The 24,024-nt window shown below is 39.7% G+C and overlaps 2 protein-coding genes across 4 annotated transcripts; one reads left to right on the plus strand and one right to left on the minus strand.

Moving 5' to 3' along the window:
* Positions 1-8,159: 8,159 nt before the first annotated feature.
* slc26a1 (solute carrier family 26 member 1) lies at positions 8,160-15,643 on the plus strand. 2 transcript variants are annotated; one of them, XM_083982991.1, is made up of 8 exons: positions 8,160-8,270; positions 10,564-11,047; positions 11,142-11,348; positions 11,436-11,682; positions 11,870-12,101; positions 12,273-12,456; positions 12,786-13,073; positions 13,241-15,643. In XM_083982991.1, the coding sequence occupies exons 2-8, from the start codon at positions 10,640-10,642 to the stop codon at positions 13,817-13,819; spliced, it is 2,145 nt and encodes a 714-aa protein (XP_083839117.1). In that variant the 5' UTR covers positions 8,160-8,270; positions 10,564-10,639; the 3' UTR covers positions 13,820-15,643. The 2 variants fall into 2 exon arrangements, with proteins under 2 accessions (XP_083839117.1, XP_083839118.1); XM_083982992.1 differs by lacking the exon at positions 8,160-8,270 and having other exon boundaries at positions 10,490-11,047.
* Positions 15,644-17,795: 2,152 nt separating this feature from the next.
* On the minus strand, positions 17,796-23,554 carry paqr3b (progestin and adipoQ receptor family member IIIb). 2 transcript variants are annotated; one of them, XM_083983883.1, is made up of 7 exons: positions 23,407-23,554; positions 22,747-22,990; positions 22,320-22,482; positions 21,324-21,479; positions 20,907-21,104; positions 20,587-20,677; positions 17,796-19,926 (listed from the first exon to the last, which is right to left on the minus strand). In XM_083983883.1, exons 2-7 carry the CDS (start codon positions 22,941-22,943, stop codon positions 19,784-19,786), a joined length of 948 nt encoding a protein of 315 aa, XP_083840009.1. In that variant the 5' UTR covers positions 22,944-22,990; positions 23,407-23,554; the 3' UTR covers positions 17,796-19,783. The 2 variants fall into 2 exon arrangements, with proteins under 2 accessions (XP_083840009.1, XP_083840010.1); XM_083983884.1 differs by having other exon boundaries at positions 22,747-23,051.
* Between the last annotated feature and the right edge of the window lie 470 nt (positions 23,555-24,024).

Consider the following 24,024-nt stretch of genomic DNA (forward strand, 5'->3'; position numbering starts at 1 on the left):
AGGTGAACGATGTCATTGAGATAGCTAATTATATGCAAAGTCACAAGTCAACCGTGTGATTGCATGATCAAGTCTTCATCAGCATGTCGGCAGGGGAAAGAGGTGAATGATTGGAATATACAGAATGTGTCTGATTAAAAGCCTGAGAAATGAGCAGTGTCTTTGGATGCAACATATTTTCATATGATACTACTATGAAGATGCCATGAAATTTAAGTTAAGATGAGAAAATTAAATTTGCAATTTTCTCTCCTGAAAATTCACAACATCTTTCTGGATTCATTTTAAATATTCAACCTCCGAGTATCTAAACAATATAGAACTACAAGGATGAAAATGTTCTGTTTTTCATTATTGATCCATATATAATCAAAGTATAAAAACCAAAAATGCATCAGTCCATCTTTCAATACTTTTTGACCTCACTACCCTGTCAAGAGTAAATTCTCCAAATTAGATTGACCTCAGTCATTTGATTCAAAAGATACAGAGGAAAAATGTCTTTATATATCCAAATCCTTCATCCTTCATGCTCAGTTTACATATCTGAACCCTCAGTCTCCATCTTAACACATTTAAGAGATTGATACAGAGGTGTGAAACGACTCATCCACCTACTCTGTCATTGCTGGTGTCCACTTAAGTTTCTTTCTGCATCTCTGCCTTGTTTTTATGTTCAAGTCACAGAATCAGAATGAATCAGAATGCCTTTATTTGTCATTATACTTGCGGTATAATGAAATTAGAGCCCCCCTTCAGTGCAAAAAACAACTTCAAAGTCCAGCTTCAAAGATGAAGAGGTAAAGAACATTTTGTTACCAATAATCCACTCCCACACTGAAACTAATATCAAAATAATCCGTCAATATATTTACTCAGTGAAAACACCCCTGCCCAGCCTCTGTTACATTATGGCGGACAGGCACATCTTTGTTTTAAGCAAATACATTTCCTCCAATTTAGGTAAGTGAACTGTCAATTTGCCTTTGCACATCTTCTATTGAAAATTAACACATTCATAACTTGGGCTCTGCGATGTGCTGCTGTAAGACAACCATGAGCATCGATCACAGACTAATATTATTCTGTGTGGGCCTGAAAAACATTTTTAACAAGCGTTTATTATTGTTGGCGGTGGCAGGCCGCAATTACACACAAAGCCCTTCATCAGGAACCCTATTTGGAATGGCAAACACGATTATCCCCAATCATTCCCTCCCCCGCTGAAAACGATCTTTGAGCTGATTTGTTGGGTTGATTGGCGTGAACATCAGGTCTGTGGGCCATTAACCAATCAGGAGAAATCCAGAGGAGAAATTCATTATTCTTTGAGCCCTCTCAAAACTCACAGACTCCAACACAATCTCTCTGGGCTTACATCCTGCTGAAAAGCATGAAGAGCTCAAAGCATTGTCTCACAGCACAGCAGTGCCAGGACCGGACCTGCTGGTTTTCTAAAAGCATCTTGGCCTCAAGTCTAATCTGAACATAAAGTTATTTTTACCCCATGGCCCACAGGAACACTATTTTATCCTTCCCTGGGCTCCAAGAGACTTGTCATGCAAGTTGCAGCAAGAGATGTTTTTTTGTTCCACGTATATCCAGCCTAATCTGCTTTTCCAACAGATATGTGCAAAAAAAAAGAAGAAGAAAGAAACTACTTGCTCGAAGATTTTAAATGTGTGTGTTTTTTGTTTTGTTAAATCATTTCTTCCAGAGAGGTGAAAGGTCAGCCTTAACATCAGAGCAGTTCCCTGAGCCAAGCCACATTCAGGACTGTCTCCTCCACTATGTGAGAGACCGTCCAAGGTGGCTCCCATAGAGGAGCTTTGGGAAGCAGTTGTGCTCTGACTGGAGTTTAAGCTGACAGGATGTGCATTTTCTAAAACAATGACTTCATCTTTACAGCCCTCTCAATTTAAAAAAAAAAGGTACAAAAACTACACAAAGCATAAATCTAATGTGTTTCAAGTTAATTTTGAAAGTAAAGCAGTAATGCTACATGTATCCACAATTACACCAACACTTTGGTGTGTAAAAGAAAACAGCTCCAACCAAGCTGCTTTTCCACATGCGACCACTAGATGTAGCTGCATCTATAGAAATTGGATTAGGTTTTTGCTCCTCTAGATGCTCTCAGGTTGAGACAAAAGTTGCAGAAACAGGTCTTTTTTTAACATTATAAAGACAGACAGAAGAGAGAGAGAGAGAGAGAGAGAGAGAGAGAGAGAGAGAGAGAGAGAGAGAGAGAGAGAGAGAGAGAGAGAGAGAGAGAGAGAGAGAGAGAGAGAGATATTCCCTCATTCAACTTACAGTAAATCAACTGCAATTTTTGTATAGCAACGTACTGTCTCTTTTACCCCGAGGTTTAGCTACATCAGGTTTACTTGTGTCTGATGTTGTAGTGTCACAAGGAGGGGAAGTCAGAGCTGGTTATGCTTGCAAGCTATTGACTTTTATTCTTCTATTTTTGGTTTAAGACAAGACCTATGTACAGTATTCACCATTTGCAGAAGTGACAGGACGGTTTAGGTTGCACTTCAAAACAGTGAAACAATATGTATGAATTGGGAGAGATAGCCCCAAATTGTCCTTAATGTGTCATCAGTGTGTGGCTGTGTGTACTAGGACCAAATGCATAGGAAATGTGGTGTGTGGATAAATAGGCCAAATGTGGCTTGTATGTGTTAAGTGTTAAGGACTTTGAGTGGTTGAGAGACAGTGATAAACAACACTATAATTCAGAGACAAACAAGAGACTAAATACACACAAGGGGGGCAGGTAATGAGACACTGATGTAACACGTTAGGGGTAATCACACTAATGCAGGGAGCAAACCATCTGACAGACACACAGGTAAAGTAGGCTAATTTCCACTAAAACGGACAGAACTCCTAATTGAATTGAATGTTGAATAACTCCTTTATTATCTGAGATTGTGTCACTATCACCTGCTTCACTTGTTCAGTAGCTGAGCATTTGTACAATGCACCATAAAAAACCAACAACTATAAAAAAGTTTTTCTTAATAATAACTAACATTTTCTTCCCCTGAATTTTAAGTTGACACAATAATCACATTAAAGTTACAAGAACAGGCTGTCTATTGACATGTCTCTTGTAAATAAACAAAGAAAATCTGTAAAATAAATAAATAAATAATTTTTTTTATAATATTACCAAACCTAAAATAACCTTCTTTTTTCTTTTATTTGTTTGTTTGTATGTTTTACAGTGTGGGTTATGTCAGTGGTAACAGAACATCCTCTGAGGGGCTTTTTGTATGTTTACTCTGTGAACCCATGCCTCCTTATTGTCACTTAAGAAAAGCCATTGTGCCATTAAGATAAGAGGTTTTCAAACATCCTTCGAGCAATGCTGTGTCTTCAGGGCAGATTGGAGGCTTCAGTGAATCACTAACAGAAAATGACGAGATGGACTGGCCAGTGCTGGCTAGTTAGCATCTTAACGTCAGGAGTTAACACTTATGTTGCATAACGCTGGGGACACACTACACGATTTTCACAGTCATTGCCAATTTAGAAAAGACTTGGACTCACTAAGGACTCCACACATCCTGGTTACTAACTGTTTAAACTGTTGCCCTCTGGCAAGAACTACAGGTCTGTGGAAATCCACAACTCCAGACTCAGAGACAGTTTCTGCCCCGAAGCCATACAGAACACTCAAAGCAAATATACTTTGAGAGACTAGGCTACTTTTACTTTAGTGCAATACTGCCACTACTGTAACAACCACCAATTCAAACTCACATTGACAGAGTTTTAATTATTACGCAATACAATGCACATAAGATCATATTTTCATATGTTAGCATGTACATATCTTAATTTTATTATTAGCAGGAATCTGACTTGCAGAGGTTACAATGACAGCAGAGGCTTTCTAATTCCAGTACTTGCGCATATTTTCTGAAGTAAAGAGGATCATAAAGTGTGCAATTGATATCCGTGAATGGGTAGTTGGCGACTGCTTTGTTAGAAAGGAAGAAAATACAAAAACATGACAAAGAGAGACTGTGGAACTGTATCTGAAGCGACGAACATGAATGTAAGACACCTGCAGGTGCATCATCCAATGGAGGATAAAGCAGGAGAGAAGGATGGTAGTCATTGGATCAGGCCACATGAACATTGATGCAAAGTCTTGGACACAAGACTGGATCACTAAATTCAAACTTGGTTCAAGCAGGTTGTGTTCTGAGAAAGAAACTTTGGCTGTTTCACTTCACTTACTGGTTCTTCTGAGTCAGCAGGATGCTTTTTTTGTACCTGACCTCATGTATACACTTTAAATGGGTTCAACTATGACCTGACTCAAGTGAGTAACATCTTAACGGGAAACGTGTTTTTTTTGTGCATGACTTCTCCTGTGTGACAAGTAATGTTCTTTAAACATTTACCCTCCTGACAGACAAGAAGTCTGCTCTCAACTGAATCAGTTAATAGGTAAAGGATGGTGCCCCCTGAATAAACTTGCGTACACAGTGTCTCCTGCAGATTCCTTGTAATCCTTGAGATATGTTGTAGGTGAAGAGAAGGTTAAGTGGCGGCATGTTAGGGGGTTATCAGGACTGCTAACAATGTCTGACAAATTAGAGGAGGAAAAGAACCAGAAGATATGAGGATGTTTTATTAACTAGCTGAACATCTGCTACAAGCAAACGTGAATATGGAAAATCACTATAAAGTGCTTAAAAATTAGGAAATGCAAGCTTGAATCAGAGTGATATTTTTAACCATTAATGAGAGATCTCAATATATACTGTAAATGTTAACCAAATCTATCCTTATGAGGCCTTTAAAAACAATGACGTAGGTACCTTTGCTCACTCCCTGATTGAGTCCAATGTGCTTGTTTTCTTATGGCTCTCTTATACTTACACCCAGTTCCACTGCCTGAATCTGGCCCATGCACAACATGACTCTCAGATGCTACCTCCACATCTGGACCAATTCTGACACACACAGACAAAAATCTTCCAGCTGTTAGTCAACACAAGAGGATAAGGGCCAGAATCTTCTTAGATGTGGAAGCACTTGGGCCAAACTCAAGCTTATGATTAAGATAAATGTTGGGCCAGAAGATTCTTCAAGTCTCTACGTCATCACTGCACATCACCTAGATTATTTCAGTCAGATATCATAGTAGTATTATTATTTGATATTTTTATATAATATTTTTATGATTTATATTATATGAATTATAATCGGTTCAGGTCCAGATGTTCTGGTATATTTGTATTTGATAATTTTTTTTTTTTTGTCTTTTCGGAACAACTTTGTGTGTAGTGCAGAGTCTGGTCAAATTAACCATATAATAGGCCTACAGTTTATGTACACTGAGGCATTGTTATGTTGTTGCATCATTGTTGTTGTGATAGTTTGTTACTATGATTTAAAGCAGAAGTAAGCAATCCGGTCGTTTTGGCTAATTTCTTGTCAGCCGATGGAGTTAGCAGCCCCCGCCCTCGTCATGGATCTAATTGGTCCTCGTCCCTATGTCACCACATTCACGCGCATCCCTTGGCTGCACACACAGCCCTTCATGCCGTTCTCTCTCCTCATTGGATAAAACTTGTAGGATACAAGAAAAGTTTTCTCCTCGGCTTACAGCAGAGCAGAGTGACTGACAGACCCGTGTTTCGGTCCAAACACTCTATAGAAGTGATTGCTGTCGGAAGATATAACTATTTAAGACTTATATTAACACAAAAATATCGCTTACTTCTGCTTTAATGAAAGAGAGCATAAAGTGTGCAATAGTGGATTTTTGAATTGACCTTGTGAGGACATCATCTATGCATTGCGCGCACACACACACACACACACACACACACACACACACACACACACACACACACACACACACACACACACACACACACACACACACACATTAGCTGGGGTTTAGTGACCATGGTAACCGTCACCCACAGCCAGTCCCCCCTCCCTCCATGTCTTCTTCCCCTCTCTCCCCTCCCCCTCTGCTCAGCTGCTCTCGGCAGGCATGAACGAGAGTGGGTCGCCGCTCCCATCATGCTTTGCAGAGGGAAACAGGAAGAAGCAAGATGCAGTCAGTGAGCAGCAGAGTGGAGTATAGAGGAATAGTGTGCGATAGTGGGTGAGAGGCAGTGGGCAGGGAAATATGGCTGATGTTATCTGCAGGTCCCATTCAAGCTGCTCCTTCTCTCTGGGTGAGTCATCCACTATTCCACTCATTTTTAACCATAAAACATCCATTAATGTTGATGAACATGTGATGGAGCTTGCAGTCGCACAGACAGATGGATGCTGCTGGTGCATTTAAAGGGGCAGTGCAGTAATCCTCCCAGATGGAACTGGATGAGTGTTTTTTTTTCTTTTACTTTACACCGAAAGACCATCAAAGGTGATGGGCTGAGTTAAAACCATTCAAATCTTACAAATGTGAAATGTGCGTTAACAGGAAGTGACACTGTGTTGTTATTGTACAACCCTAACCACACAAAACACACAGTCTGACTCCGGTCTCATCTGCAACTGAGCAAGATGAAGAAGTGAATTGCTACAACTTCATACTAACACTGACAATAATGCCATTCAGTCTAACATATAATACACACAACACCCACTCAACCACTCTGCATGTCTGAATAAGAGACATTGTGTCTTTCATACAACACACAAACCATTTCATCCTATTATTAGCCTATTTATGTGTCTGTTTACCACAGGACCTTTAATTTCAGACACACAGTTCATGTCAGAGCCTTACTTCATATTATGTGTATGACAGATTCACATGGGTTGAGAGTAGAAAAACTCAAACCTGTATCCCCTAACATTGGCAGCATTTATTCACTAAATGATATACTCCTGCACCATTTATTCGAAAATAATCTAAACAAGTAGAAAAGTGAAATAACAGCAAACATAACAGACATTATTAGACAGAAATATGATGTTTCCATCATCAAGCCCTGTGCTCTGAGACTCTGTATATCTCTGTCTGGAAAAGCCAGACAGACCTTATTTTTTATAATTTCCTCTGTAATTGACTGAACTGGCCACTAGAGGGAGAAATTAAATCTCACCTCTCTAAGTTTGTCCACTTTTTCACCTGAGCTAAGTGATCCATTACTATTCAAATGTAATTCATTATATAGAACAGAAAGTGAACGCATCGCCACATCTCTCTGATTCTATCTTCAGTACAACAGGAAATTCAGTATAGACTCCTACACAGCACGGGGGCACCTTTGACATGGTTAATAGCTCAGCAAACACTATTGTTTATGAACATCTCGTGCTCTTTCAGTTAGCTGTTAACCACAAAATAACACCCCTTCCCGTAATGCCCAGACTGTGTGTAAAATAATCTAGACAGACTGTATTCATCATTGTATTACTGTAGCTTTTCAGATTGACCATTTTTTCCCCTATTAAAAGCTACATGTTTTCAGTCATTAACTGTAACACAAATATATCAATCCTAATTTGTCTGAAAGGAGATGTCCCGCCTTTTATTTTTTGGCACTGTTGTGTTATTCTTGTGGTCATTTAAAATGATTTGGAAGCTGCATGTGTCATGAAAAAAATCTGAATTTACAACTGCATGATTGTCAGCAGTTTGTAGCACATGATCTAGTAACTAGACTAGACTAATACTTGCAGAACGACTGATGTAAGTCACACTACAGGTTGTTGTAGTGCAGGTCATACAGATAACAGCGGCACCTCTTTGCTTGTTGCACCTCATGTGTGCCTTATCTTCTGTTTGCGTTTTACCCACGATGTATCTCTCAACAGTATGCTAACATACAAGTCTGTATAAGTCTCACTTTCACTTTGCAAATATGATCACAGGCCCCAGGCCATCAGCAGGATACATTAACACTGTGGTCCAGTGAGAAACTGACTTTATTTAACCTCTTCATAGAGCTGCCCTTACACACACACATACACACACAGAGAAAGTGTGTGTGTGAGAGAGAATATGTCCCACCCACTCCCAGTGATCAAGCCAATAGGAGACACTGAGGGTGAGCAAAGGGCTTCTCTTATCTTACTATTTATCCACTGGAGATCACACTGTTGTCTGATGGCCAAATGACATCAGAGAGAGAAAGACATACATAGAGAGAACGAGAGAGAGAGAGACATAGGCAAAGAATGAGAAGTCAGTGAGGCAGTCAACAGAGCTGATTTTTTACTTGACTCATCAGAGACTTGTGGTCCTGTTTGTCCCAGCGGTGGTGACTCTGCAGGTGAGTGTATTATCACACTTAAATGACCAGACCAATGTGTTCTTAAACTTTGGATTTACCTACGAAAGAACCACTGATGTTTTCAAATGTGGTTTCTATGTCACCTGGAAATATGGAAAATAATTTAAAGGAAGCACTAATGTTAATGTACTAAGTGGTGGAGAGTTGAATATTGTGTTGCATCCCAGTTTTTCCACAGTTGTTTCAAAGGTTAATGAATGATATAAATGAGATGCACAGTATGAGTTCTGAATAGACTGCAGACCCTTAAGGTTGTGAATGTACTAGTTTAATAGTATTTATTTTTATCAGCAATCCTTTAATCATGCGCTGTATTTTAGTATGAATCATTTTAATAGTTATTATATAATTAAGCAATTCAGTATGGCATTCAAGTTTTACTCACTGCTTCCAGCCCTCATTCTCACTCTAGCGAATCCAAAAGCTGAAACTGTCCCTTGACTGTTAGCTGTTAGTTAAACTAATCATTTGCATGATGTGAAAAAGTACCTGTTCTCTAAATAAACATCAGGCACAAAGTAAAGTGGGAGGAAGGTGAAATTACTGGAAATTACAATATTACATCATGTTGTATCTTTACTGGTGTTTTTATTGGGGGCAGTGGTCTTGGATTCAGTAGCTTCATTTTACAGGGAGATAGATATATGTAGGCTACTGTATACATGCTGCCATAATAAACAATAATTAATTATTTTTCATTTGTTAATGAAAATATCAAGAAACATGACCTCTATGCATTACTGTAAATCTGAAAAGATGTCAACTACAAATGAAAGGCGGACACTAGCCACAAAGGGGGCCTTTTATACCACATGATTAAAGGCAGGCAACATTGATTAGAAACGGGTTAGAGAAACTGCTTTGATCAGTTGACACGGTTGACATGTGAAATGTTTTGGTTCTCAGTGTTACTCCTGCCGTGTTCATCAGTTAATCAGGTGTCTGTTTCTCTGCTTAAAAGAAAAGCTCTTTCAGGTCGGCAGCTTTATCTGTATGAGGGAGTTTTCAACACATACAAGGTTGTTCTTAGCACAAAGCAATGGGTTCATTATTCATCTCCTGTGGCTTTTATCGGTGCAAAAAGTCAGGTGAGATTTATAAGATACTGTACACAAGAACCCAGGTTGGGCACTGTATTGGTCCGTCATTGCTATGCAAAGTGGACCATTTCTGTCCTGCAAGTAACATTTCTTGGAAATAGTGAGTGAGAAAACACGAAAAAAGTAGAAAGCATGAGAAGACTTGTACCAAGAGAAAACAAGCTATTTCCTGCAAAACAACCAATCTGATGAAAGAAAAAAAGAAGAAATGACTCCCATTTATCCTTCTGTCATATCGGCCTGTATGAGAGTTGTCATGGCTTGCACAGGAAGTCAAAATCACTGCACATACCAATGTTGTTGTGATGGCAGAGGCTGATAACATTTGAAGTGCTTTATGGTTTATTTGGCCTGGAGCCTATAGCTGGCACACAGAAACCCCTGAAAACAACTGGTCTTGAATTGCCAGTCACAAACTTCACTGTTGTCATGAATATGTTGTTCACTTGTATTCATTTTTTGACGTGTACATTGATTGAATTTACTCAGACCTGCATATGAATTCACTTTGGCTGAATTATTACATGCTCACCTGCTTCTATTAGACCCTGGTAAGTGTGTATAACAACAGGAGAAGAAACAGGGATGAGCAAAGTCTAAATTAAATTTTCCATAAACAGCACAATGGAAAAGTATAAGTAGCATATTAGATACAGTAATCAACAAGGAGTGCACTGGTACCAGTATAGTGAATGGTTAATGGAAGCAAAACATAGAGTAGCAGTTGAAAGTTGATATGAAGGACAAGAACTAGAATCTGATGCATGTTTTTTCCAATCAGGGCAAATTATAGTTCAGATTTTTCAGTACATGTCTAATGTGGTTTTTTGCCCATTTGCTTTACTCTGGACTCACCAGAGCTCTAGAAACCCATCCATGCAACCATTAGGCTATTACCTTCAACAAGGACGATGCAAATGTATTGTTGCATAACCATCCATTGAAGTTTAACAGAACAAACAGGAGTGTAAACAGTTTGATTTTGAAAATTGGGTTGAGTGTAGCAATGCACCTGCAAAACAGGGGAGAAGACAACTAGCAAGGCTGTAACAATGTAGCTAATGGGATGATACAGTATCTTGCCTCTTGATCGATTCATCTCCACTGATTCTGTTTCCATTTTGTCTTTCCCTGTCTGTCCTCTATGCCTTTTTTCCTTGATGTCCTTACAGGAGCACAGCTGACCACGTTATCCACCTCCCGTCCCTCTCCCTTTTATCGTGCTACCTCCTCTTTCTCCTGAAGACCATGGAAGATGTCACCGACGTCACAGAAACCTCACCTGCCCTGCCTCCTCTCCTGAAACGGCGGGATCGGCAGCGACAGCCCACAGTTTCAGTCCTCAAATCTAAGCTGAAGAAGGGCTTGGACTGCTCTGTTCCCAGAGTCCGATCCACCCTGACAGGTTTCTTCCCTGTGGTGAAGTGGCTACCTAAATACAAGCTCCGAGAATACGTCTGGGGCGATGTGATGTCTGGGTTGATTGTGGGTATCATCTTGGTACCACAGGCCATTGCCTACTGCCTGCTGGCAGGCGTGGAGCCCATCTATGGCTTATACACCTCATTTTATGCTAACATCATTTACTTCCTCATGGGAACTTCTCGACATGTTTCTGTGGGAATTTTTAGCCTGATGAGTCTCATGGTTGGACAGGTAATGAACCACAAGTCACAACAGTCATACTGAAAACTGATACTTAATTATCTCATAAAGTAATTTGTTGTTGATTATTTTTGATTGTCTGCAGGTTGTTGATAGGGAGGTATTCCTGGCCGGTTTTGACCTCAATGAGGATTCCAAAACATCCAGTCTAGATGTGTTTAATGGTTCGATGGACGGTAACCTCACAGCTGGCACACAGCACACTGTGGAGTTAATGGGTCTTCAGTGCGGGAAGGAGTGTTATGCTATTAGTATCGCTGCTGCTGTTACGTTCCTGGCTGGCATCTACCAGGTAAAGGAACAGTGGCATACCATCCTTACTGTCCCAAAACTCGTGTTTTGTTTGGCTTAACTGTCTATCTTATGATCCCTTCACCAGGTCATGATGGCTGTGTTTCGGCTAGGCTTTGTCTCCGTCTACCTTTCATCACCCATGCTTGATGGTTTTGCCACTGGGGCCTCTTTTACCATTCTGACCGTGCAGGCTAAATACCTGTTAGGTCTGAAGATACCCCGTCACCAGGGATATGGCACAGTTGTCGTCACCTGGATCAATATTTTCGCTAACATTCACAAAACCAACCTGTGTGATTTAATCACTAGTGCCATCTGTATCTCCATATTAGGTAAAGAACTATATTTTCATATTCTGCATTGGATTCTCAGTCATTTCTTAAAATAGCATGGGAAGGGGCACTTAATACATTTTCATTTGCACAGACCTTTGATGGCACTTTTGTAAAGGCCTTGAGTAAAATCTGAATTCAATTTCTTTTATATATGGTATATAACACTATGAATTTTGAATTGCAGTGGCCGGGAAAGAGATCCAGGAACGCTACAAGGACCGCTTAAAGATCCCTCTGCCAACTGAGCTGGTAGTAGTGGCAGGAGCCACACTAGCCAGCCATTTTGGGGAGCTGAACAGTGTTTATGACTCCAGTGTTTCCGGTCACATTCCCACAGGGTTCATCTCTCCCCAAGTGCCCAGGTTTTGTCTGATGTCAAGAGTGGCACTGGATGCCATCCCTCTAGCTGTTATTAGGTACAGTAATGTGCAATCAATTTAACTACATGTTATGTGAATATGTTCTTTGCTAACCAATTACAGTACAGTTGCGAAGTGTTTCTTCATGTCAGGTTTAGAGAGCCCATCACATGCTTTTATGAGGGGAAAGAATAACCCAGCTTTAACTGTTTTCATTTAATCTTCTAGTTTTGCCTTCACGGTGTCATTGTCCGAGATGTTTGCCAAGAAGAATGGCTACACAGTTCGTCCCAACCAGGAGATGCTGGCTATCGGATGCTGTAACATCATCCCCTCCTTCTTCCACTGTTTCACCACCAGTGCTGCACTAGCAAAAACCATGGTGAAGGATTCAACGGGCTGCCAAACACAGGTAAATTTAAAACCTTACAAAAAAGGTCAAACCCATTTTTTCTGACTGGTTAAATAATTTTTAGTTTTGTCACTTCATACGTGGAATGCTTTCTTGCGATATTTTCACGTACATTCACATAATTACTCTATAGATCTTTGTTGTTTACAGTTTACATTAAATCTCTTTGTTTATTGCAAGTTCTCATTTCCCAACATACCTGCTATATGGATTCAGCATACCTCATAAACATACTGTATTTGATCTGTTTGTTAACTTTGTGAAAAGTATTTCATGATCTCTTTGTTTCTTTATCTCTGTCTTTCCACATTTCTCTGTACCTTCATCAGGTGTCCAGTTTGATCAGCGCCTTGGTCGTCCTTCTTGTCCTCCTTTTCTTTGCACCATTCTTCTATGCTCTTCAGAAATGTGTTCTTGCCTGCATCATCATTGTCAGCCTTCGAGGAGCACTGAGGAAGTTCAAGGATGTCCCTGCTAAGTGGCGGGCCAGCAAGAATGATGCCATCGTTTGGCTGGTGGCCATGTCAGCAACTGCTCTGATCAGTGTAGAGCTGGGCCTCCTGGTCGGAATCGTCTTTTCCATTACCTGCATCATCTATAAGACCCAGACCCCTAAGGTGAGTAAATGACAAATTACTTGAGACTAGTATTTGATTGCACTTGTTGTGGATCTTACAGACTAGATGCTCCACTATATAAACAATGACTTGTTGATAGTAAATCTTTAGTTAAAAACTAATATTGGCCTTTGGTAATCTTTTAACCTTATCTAATCCCATGTCAGGTCTCTTTGCTGGGCCGGGCCAGCAACTCTGACCTTTACGAAGATGTGGAGGAGTACAAGGACCTCATGCCACCGCCTCGGGTTCAGGTCTTCCGCTTCCAAGCTCCATTATACTTCGCCAATAACGAACCCTTCCTCAAATCCCTCTACAAAGCTATCGGAGTGGAACCTTTCTTGGAGATGACCAAGAGGAAAAAGGCAGAGAAGAAGGCCAAAGAGATGTCCTCAAAGCAGGCCAAGGCAAATGGGGATAAAAACAATGGAGAAGTTGTTGTTGGACTTGTCCAAAGAGAACTGGAGTTCCACACAATAGTTTTAGACTGCTCTGCCATTCCGTTCATAGACTCAACAGGAATGGCGACGTTCAAAGGGCTGGTTAAGGACTATAAAGAAATAGGGGTGAGCGTACTCCTTGCCTGCTGTAACACCTCTGTCATTGATACCCTGCAGAAGGGACAATTTTTTGGGAAGAATGACAAAGACATGAGCAGCCTTTTGTTTCATACAGTTCATACCGCCGTTCTATATGCCAATAGTACATCTGCAGCATTGGAGAGGTCAGAAGACTCTATGGTGTAGAACAGTTGAAGGAAGAAGGGAGTTCTTATTGTATCTGAGCCTAAAACAGATTTCGGTACATGTTGCCGCCATCTGGAACAGTTCTGCATTAGTGTTGAGGTTGCCATTTGAGGATCTTTGTTCAGGAACACATCAAATTATGTTTTAAAGCCCTTAAATGCATCACACCCCTGCAATCTGCATTAGACATAGATATAAACTCAAAATCATGTACTTGAAAATCTTTGACAATAATGATCAAGATAGATGAAGCAAATACATTAATTGATCAGAAAATACTACTATGGCTCTCAATGCCAAGCAAATTTATGGCTTGTGTGAATATCCTTCAAACTGGATGCATGTTTCTTGGTCAACTCACTCACCAGATTTGTTACACATTGGTTATGAATTTCAAATGTACATACAAGCTAAGACAAATTATATGATCATTTGCTTAATTTCATTTGTAATGGACTATGCCAATTGCGGTCACTTCAGTTGCCTTCTCCTATTGGACTTACTCCTGTATTTTCCTTGTTTCCTCCAAATAACTTCTAAGCTGAATGCAAGTAAAAGAAAAAAAGAAAAGTGAAGTAGGAAAGACAAAGGAACACGTCCATGGTTTTGTACATCCTAGTGTCTGTAATGTAGATGCAGGAAACACAGACACAGTCTAACCCTGGCCCTGCTCCATAGCAAGAGTAACATCAATAAATGAGGCATAAAATATGTAATATAACTTCAATGCATACCCTCTTGTTAGTTTAGTGCTAGATTTTAGCATTGTCTGGATAATTGTTAGTGGACACGGTGTGTTTTCTTCAAATTCCAGTTTAGGTCCCATTCCATTTCTGATGAATATCTAGGTTTATCTGGGTTTTTCAAACATTTGTGTCACTGTGTCACTAAAGCTGTTTCATCATTTTATATCACTTCAGTTCAGACCATTGTCAAAGTCCATAACAGCTCTAATCCTGGAGTCCAGAGTCCAGAGGCTTTCAGTGGTATTTCCTAAGGTGCAAACTATTACCCTGGACCTCGTAATCATTTCTAAAAGGTTAGTTAAACTCTTCCTGACTTAAAGAAGCGTATGTGCATGGCAAAAAGAAAAGTTAACTTGACTCACTGGGACGGCAAGGCTGCTTTCCTGTCTCAATCATACACTGAGGGAGCTTTTCACACCGGGGCTCATTACAACATACTTGCACTCTTGCCCTGTTCTCCGGTCTTAAAATGGGGACAGCTTTATGATATGTTCTCATAAAAAATAAAGGATTTACACACATCTGAGATCTCCTCTCAGATACTGAGTGAAAGGAAGTACCCACTGGTGCTTCTGTAAAGTATATTTTTGCTAACTTTTGGCAGCAGGTGATGCCACATATTTGGGCAAAATGCTTCACTGCCACTGGTTTGTTAAATCAAATATTTTGTGATAAAAAAATAAGAGCAGACACTGTCTTTCTGTTGAATCACTGTTTTTCCGTGTTTCATGATGTTGGTGAGGAGTGTAAAATCTAGATAAAAATAATAACAGTTTCATGTATATACACTAACTTAAGTAATAATGTCCTTAGTTGTTTGTACGTTTATAGCGTTAATTCTTTTGTATTTTCATACACTTGTTTCATCATCAGACTTTTGCATGTGTTAATTTAACTCGAATCATGGTTGTGATTACGTTTAAGTGAAGTCTCTTTGACTTTCATTTTAGACATTGTGTTGACATTCAACATCTACATACAAATACCTACTGCCTTAATGTTCAATACTTGAATTAAACTAAAACATTTTCTAATGAAGCATTTGCATCTGGGACTTTATTTTGCAAAAGAATATCTAATATATATTACAGATCTTGTCATCTTGCCAAAATTATCACCATTCAGCAAGTGCTCATTCATTGTTTTGGTTTTAAAGCCCGCAACCTTACTGTGTTTGTTTGAAATGATAGAATGTTGTAGTTTGTTGGATAAGACCTCAGGGTGAGCAGTTTTCACTGAAATAAATACTGACAATAGCGTTTAGCAGTAGGACAGACTGACAATGAATATGGGGAACATTTTTTAGTGAATGTAATATACTTTTTTGCCACTGGGTCTCGTCTCTCAAATACATTTCCTAAAGTGATGATTACGTGGATGACCTGAGCAGCTTTAACGGGCAACACTATGCTGCTGTGTCAGGCTTCACGTAACTATCCATTGGTGTGTGAGGTGATGCGTTCATGGCTATTATTTTCTAACATAATAATACTTTCAAAGAATGACTCTGTCTTCCTGTATCATCAGTTGGTTGCTCCCCTGACAAAAACAGACACATGCTTTTAGCACCTTCAGGTATATTTCCAGGACCTTTCTCTTACTTATTAACTGTAAACATGGTAAAGGTAAGCTATTTGCATTAACCAAGATTGTCAATAATTACTTAAGTTAATGTGTATTAAAATGTAGTCACACACATTTCACGACAACCACACAATGTCTAGCTCATTTCATTGCTGGGAATAAGGACACATGTTGCCTATTAACAAGTGTTTTTACACTCTTAATTTTAGTATGGATTTAACCTTTGAGATATAACACTGTTATGGAGGTGTGTTGTGCTGTGTTTGTGCATGGTGTTTTCGTGTATGTGTGTGTGTATTGAATGTGTAGGTGGAGTTGCCGGCTGATGGTCCCGGCCCTGATTGGTCACTTCAGGAGCAGCCAGGCTTTATAAGCTACGCCGCCTTCCAAGATGGCCTCTCCACTTTGTCTCCTGACAGCACTGCCAGCACCCACCATGTGTTCCCATTACTTCCATTGTTGAATTGTTTACCATGCTATACTGTAACTTGTGGCCTGCTCTGTGCCCCTCATTCTGGCCTTTCTTCTTGATCCTTGCACATAGGAGGGAGAATCCCTTTTCTGATGTTTAAATGCAGGAGTATAGGTAAGCTGCCTGTCTTTTCTTTATCCGTTTGTGAGGCAAAACCAGGGCACCGAGTGTTTTTTGTTTATTGTGTTGGAAGTGCTCATCTCTGACGTACAATAAAACTGCTTCGTATCTGTGATTCCTGTGGTCCTGGCATTATTGGTTATCAGTGAGATAGGTGGAGAGCTCACCTTATGTTGCATGCAGGCTTCTCCTAGACCCTGGACGTAACAAACACGTTTATTGCTGAGCTTCTGAGGAATGTGTTGTCAGATATTGTTAGCTGCGAACATAGATTAGCAGTTTCTAATCTAAACATAATCTAAGACAAGCAAAATAATACAGGCTATGATAGCTGGCTACTGGATATAACATCTAACTATCAACAAGAAGGCAAATGAGCTCATTTCTCAACATGTCAAACTATATATTTATTTGTTTATTTTTATAGAATAGTTGAACGTATGCTTTGTAAGGCACATTCTCAAATCTTCATGGTTCCTTAGCTGCAGAAACAAGACTCAGAAAAGGACTGTCCAGTTAAGCTTTTGTTGTCAAAAATGAGCACATAGTGTTTAAACATCTACAGTCTCCATCCTGGATGATCAGTGAAATTTCAACAGAAACCATCAGGATGATTTTCCATTATTATGGTGCATCTGATCATCATCACATCATTAACATTTGCACAAATATTCCAATGGTATGATGGTAAACTGTATAATTTTCTGATATAATTACTATAATTCCAAAGCTGGTAATTATAGATGACAACACTGTCATCAGACAATAATTATGCATTTTTCACAATAATAAAGATGGACAGCGAAAGCTTTATACTTTATGCTCCTGCCACTGACAATATAAGCATGTGACGTGACCTCTGATCTGCTGAGTCATCAGGAGGTCCTTGTGTTCAACGACCATGCAATTGCCAAACTGTTGTTTAAGTATCACTTGAGACTGAACAGAAAACGCTCCACTGTTAAATACCTAATATTCAGTTTAATAGAAGACAACTGAGAAAAATAGGTGAACCACAAATGTTCAACTACATTTTCTCTTTGTCGGCTTCTCCTTCAAATGGCAGATATTTGTATCAGTGCTGCCCTCTATTGTTTAATAGTGTCAATAGCAGAAAACAGTTTATACCAAACACATGATGATCCCTCACTGACTTCATGTGATTATTATGTTAGAACGTGACCAAGAGGTGTGAGATTTAAACACAATTCAGATGCCAATGGTTCCCTGCTAATAAATCTAATACACATTTTTTAAAATATTTTTCCAGCATTCTTTATTCATTTAAAATGTTTAAAAATATATTTTCACAGAGGCACTGAAATAAATATTATACATCTTGAAAGTCAGTGCCGTCGTACAAATGATATTCAGCAAACGCACAAATAAGTGGTGAAATAATCAATCATGAAAAGATCAAGCAGTTTGCAGTAATCAGAGGGCAGTTCAAATAAAAACATCACACTAAAAGGCAAAATGAAGTCACTTCTTTTAGCACCTGTACAGTGCATTTCCCAGGTCTGAATTCATAACTTGCTCTACATATCAAATCACACCATTAGAAAGAAAAATACTGGCCTTGTGGTGTAACAGCAAAGATGATGTCGGTCTGAATTTGATCATTTTGTTCTGATTGAAGTTCACCTTGTGACCAAAAACAGATTGTAACAGAAAGTGTGTCTACAGTACAAATACTCAAACATTATAAGGCAAATAAAGTACACACTACACAGTTGGAATCATGTGGAGACAAACACAAACATAACATTAATGAAATGAAACTTTCCCAAAGTGTACTGAGGAAATGTAACTAACACCAAAAAAAATTACCCAGACTTCTTTACACTGGCCTTATTCGAACAACAGCATCAAGTAGATTTCATTTTCTCATATATCCAGCCTTAATGGATAACTTTATTATAACAACTGATAAGTGACAACTGATAGCCACTACAGCTGATACACGATAATCCCTATGACTGATATGGTAGGTAACTAACCACTCAGTGAATGCTACTGCTGATCGTATTATCAGCAAAAAATGTTATTTCATTGTCTTTACTGTAGAGTTCAAGGGGTCATTTCACACAAATTAAAAATGAATGTTTAGTGATTCCCTAAGTGTTATGCTGTTGAGCTGTTAAAGTGCCACCTCATTTGTTCCAAAGAGAAAACACATTTTCACTTTTTCAGTTCTGCACCTCATCAGATTGCAGACTGTTGTTCACTGACCTTTAACTATTTGTTCAAAAGCTCTTAATACTTGAGGCATTGAGACACTGTTTCTCTCAAAACAATCAGTTCAATGTTCACATGTTGAATGCCCAGTGGTCATGATCCTTTCTGTGCTTCCCAGCTTTTATCAGGACCTTTTATGCAGACTAATCTTGAACAAACTGACAGATAAAACTAAATTACAGGCAAAAAAAAAAAAAAAAAGTCATTGTTAACACTGGCTATTGTCTTTCCTGATGTATAAAAATCACAACCTAAACTAAGGGAACATGATTATCAGTTAAAAACATCAAAGCTCTGGTTGTTCTACAAATAAATACAAATTGTTGCTTCATGCATTGATCCAACAGGAGTTACATGCTGTGTCTCCTGTCCATCAGGGGAGTTAGTTGTGGCGCAGCTGCATTACTTTTGACATCGGTTTATAGTCCCTGAAGGGTACACTTAAGTCTCCTGACTACTAGCCAACAGCCTAGAAATACGAAGCATCACAGGCTCTGGTCTGTTGCCCTTTTTATCAGGATAATTCAAAGAGACCTTCAGAGAGGTTACTGGCCTTTAACAGCAGCTCGGTCCACAAACAAAACAGTAACCAGCAGCTCAGTAAAGGCTACGAGCTACTCATCACTTTCACACTCAGCTTTAGCGGCTAATAGTCAGGAGCTCCTGGTGGTTAGTGGTTGGCAGAACTTTAGGTAGTAACTTCTAACCAGCAGCTGATGTGGGGAAGATGTTGAATTTTAATTTAATTGGTTATTAACCTACGACTGATTCGGGTTTTAAACAACAGTATTCGATCAGTTTTACTTAGCTGCTGCTGGAGCGGCTCGGGCAGGGCTGAGTGTGTCTGAAGTGCATGATGTGTACAGCGGTCTGGTGCCACCAGTAAAACATCACAACCACAAGTACGTGCCACAACTGGTGGCTGGCGCCCAGGTAGTTCAGCTGTCCTAGGATGGGAGAGATTAAAAAAAAAAAAGCTCTAAAAACTGATTTATGCATCCAGGTTTTATATTTTCTTCAAAATGTACAAAGAACAAATCACATTTCAGGAAGAAATAACAAAGGCTAAAGATAAACTGCCACTGTGAACACAGTTCATTCTTTAAAACCAATATGGATTAGATAAGTTCTTCAAGTGCAGAGAAAAACAGTGCAGATTTTAATATCTGCAGCTGACAAACTCCATCAACATGTGATATGGCGAACCAAAGCTCTGCATCAGCTACTAATGGAGCTTGAGATGAGATTGTTTTGTCAACTGTTACTGGGAGATGTTTTTTTCAGTATTCTGCACAAAAATATTTCCTAAATAAGTTACGCATCAGCAGATTTACAGGTAAAAAAAAACACTTAAATTACTCCATTCATCTTTCCATCTTATAATGTATTATAATGCTGACACATTTTGCTCTGCAACCTGGAATAATAACAGTCTCCTTACATACACTGTTACACTGTAGTATCAATAATGAATATACGTAAGCTTACATGATTTTTCTTTCAGAATTGGTCTTGATAACTGCATTTATACAGCTAAGAACATCGTATTAACCCTAGAAATCTGCATAAATACTAAATTATTTGACCAGACAGAAACAGGGACTCACCAGGGAAGTAACGTTCAGGGATTTTGGTGACGTAGAACAAGAAGGCAGATCCAGCTATCATGTACATCACCATCACGCGAGGCAGAAACAACTGTGCAGACGAGAAGAACAAAATTTGCATGACTAAAGATTAAATCAGGAGAGAGGGGATTCATACAAATTAGGGCTAGAATAAGGGCAACATTAAATAGAACAACCACTTGAGTAGATTTCCCCTAGAGAAGCTGCAAAATAGTGAACACCAAGGTGTAAAAAAAACCCGCAAGCATACATATCATGCTCTAACTGCTTGTTTTCTACCGTGACTGCATTTCCCTGACCTGTACGACATCAGAGGTGAATCCACCAGTGAGCAAGACCCAGTGACATGCAGGAATCACACTTATGCCAGCCACACAGCAGAAGATGACCGTGCGTATCCGTCGCCAGTCGTTACTGAGGTAACGAGGGTGGACCTGAGCGCAGAAGACGGCCAGGATCAGGGAGAGCACTGTCAGCAAGTAGATCTGTCGCCAAAACTACAAGACAAGAGAGTGACCAATCAGAGTAGATATTGCAAAGCTGGAGCAACAGTTTCTTTGTCAGTGTTGTAAAGAATCATGAGAAAAAGAAAAAACAATCCAATGGAAATTTTGGATTTAATTATTTTCCAACTTCATCTAATCAACAAAATCAAGTCAAACATGCTGCATGCTATCACCGTAGTAGAAACCTCTATCTTGAGTATTCACACCTACAGCATTACAGTAGAAGGCGTAGAAGATCCCAGGTACATAGCAGCCCAGGATGCCAACAGAGATGCCAGCGTAGTCTAATGCCAGCCAGCGACGGCACGTCTTCTCTGACCGGTGGCATGAAAACAGGTGATATCCCACTGAACACAACATGCACACCTGGGATGAAAACACACACAGTTTCTTTACATATATACACATATATTTTGATTTGAAGTTATCAACTAAAATACATGAACTTACCTCAAGAAATAATGATCCACGAACATGCAATTATGTGGACAGACGAGGATTTCACAAGGAAGTTGAGGGGATGGCTAAACTACATACTCACTGTAACAGGGATTCACACTGACTTGCCATCACAAATGTACTATCCCATTACCAGCTGCTCAAAATACAATACAGCTAACACGCAAACAGTACAACTGTCTCCATATTGAACAAGTCACCAGCTGCCAGAGGCACTATGAACTACATCACCATTCCTAATGTTTATAACACAAGACTCTGCAGCAACCTTATGAAATAGCTTACACATCTGGGCAGGTCGAGGTGAACTTTAATGCACCTGTGGCAGGAAATGTAAACCTACATGAATCAGTTTGTTAAGCCACATCAATACACTTTAATACAGAACACTGCATACACTACTATACTATTAACATACAGGTGCTGGACTGTTGAAGATGTTCACAATAAATTACCGGCGTTTAAGAATTGCGGACAAAAATGAAATAACAAATATGCAAAATATGCTGTTAGTCAGTTAAGGAGAGAGACACAAAGAGATCATTCACCTTGTGTTAGTGAGCAATGTCTCTCACAGTAGTAAGGGAAATCAAATCCCTACATGCAAAGCATCTTTTATTTAACAACATCTTTGCAATCATTCATGTCAAAGCCACATAAGACCAGGAAGAAGATACTGTAAAGAAAGTCAGTTGAAAGAATAGGTTTTCCATCTTTCGCTACATACACAGTCAAATGATGATTTACCTGGAAGCAGAACAGCCCAATAGCATAGATGACGTAGTCTTCTCTGTTAGCACCAGAGGCTGGCAGTACTGTGGAAAGGTCATTGACCCCCAGAGAGAAGAAGAGCAGGAAACCCAGCAGGTGGCTCCAGATATTCACCGTCTCATTGGACAGAATAAAAATACTGCAAGAGACAAGAAGAAACAACGATGTACATATGAGAAAAAATAGACCTGCTCCCACCTAGAGCTACAGTAAATTGCAAAGTAATGGAATATGCGAAATGGCCAAGCACAATATTCAAACTGCAGGAGCTGCATATTTTAAATAATATGTATTGAAGTGAAAATAAAAGGCAAGAATGCTCCTCCCAACTGAAATGGCAGTATCAGGCCATGTAATCATCCCAATGTAATGTTTTCTGCATTTCACACAGCCCCTCTCCCACCTCTTAAGGCAGAGCTTGGAGGGCAGGTGAGCCCTGTAGCCGTCTGTGATGTAGGGGTTTTCTTTGAGGAAGAGGGGGATTTGCTCGTAGGTGTACAGTCTTATCCTCTGGGGTATGAGCACGGGCCAGTGCTGGTAGCTGCCCAGCTCTATGTAGTGGGCAGTCTTCAGCAGCTTCTGGGGCATCTTCAGCAGCATCTTGGTCTCTGCTCTTCTGGCTCAAGGCAAAAGGAGGGAGGTCAGGGCTGAGTTTGGAGAGAGGAGGAGAGAAACAAGCGGTCAGGCTGTTGCCACTGGACTGATAACCTTGAAAAAACAAAGGCCAATGTTGCTTAAGTTACACATATCTAACAATGGGAGTCAATGAGTGTTGACATGTCATTAGCTAAAGATGCTGCCTCCTGTCTGTCCTCCATAAGTTTGAAGGTTTGTTTTGCGCTATGAAACACACTCGCAGCATTTTACCAGTGCCTCCTTGGCTTTGAGACAAAAGCTCAACAGACATTATCACTTCTTTTAACTGTATATCAGACCGCTCAGTTACTGCGAAATGTCAGCAGGCTAGACCCCGGCTAGCTTACAGTGCAGCTAACCTTGACTGGCGTTATTTTTAGGGGTAACCAGCCAAACTGGTTTAAAGAAACAGCGTTACGAAGCTCACCATTAGTCCCAGTCCGACTGTCGACGGCCTTGTCCGAGCAACTGAGCCATATCCAGATGGCTAGCAGGCCAACATGACGTTAAAAAAACGACATTTTAGTGAAATAAAATAACATGCAATAGTCAGGTCCCGAACAAAACCAGCAGCAAACCTGTGTCTTCTTCTCTTTGTTGTTGTTGAGTTCAATGAAGCGGCACGTCGCTGCCACCTGCTGGCAGGAGCGGCGCACCGCTTTACATTTACATTGACTCAAAGACAATCTGCTGCAGGGAATATCTCTTGACTCTTCAATCAATTAATTTAGAGCAAGGGCGTAACCACCGTATACTTTGTGTTGCTTACACAGAAATATAACCTTGAACACACCACTTGAAACCAAGTAATGGGTGATCTCCTGTTAAATTATTACATTATTCGAGTATTATTACATTATCAGGTCCCTTGAAATGGAAGGCTAACCTGATAATGTAATAGCCTCCTGTTAATGTAGGCTAATAGGCCTACTTTATTACATTATTGTTTAAGAGTGTATTACATTATTGGGAAATGCACTTTATTACATTATTGGGAAGTTATTACATTATCAGGTTTTATTACATTTTCAATCCACTCAAGTGA

Source organism: Trachurus trachurus (genome assembly GCF_905171665.1).
Source record: "Trachurus trachurus genome assembly, chromosome: 12".
NCBI lineage: Eukaryota > Metazoa > Chordata > Actinopteri > Carangiformes > Carangidae > Trachurus > Trachurus trachurus.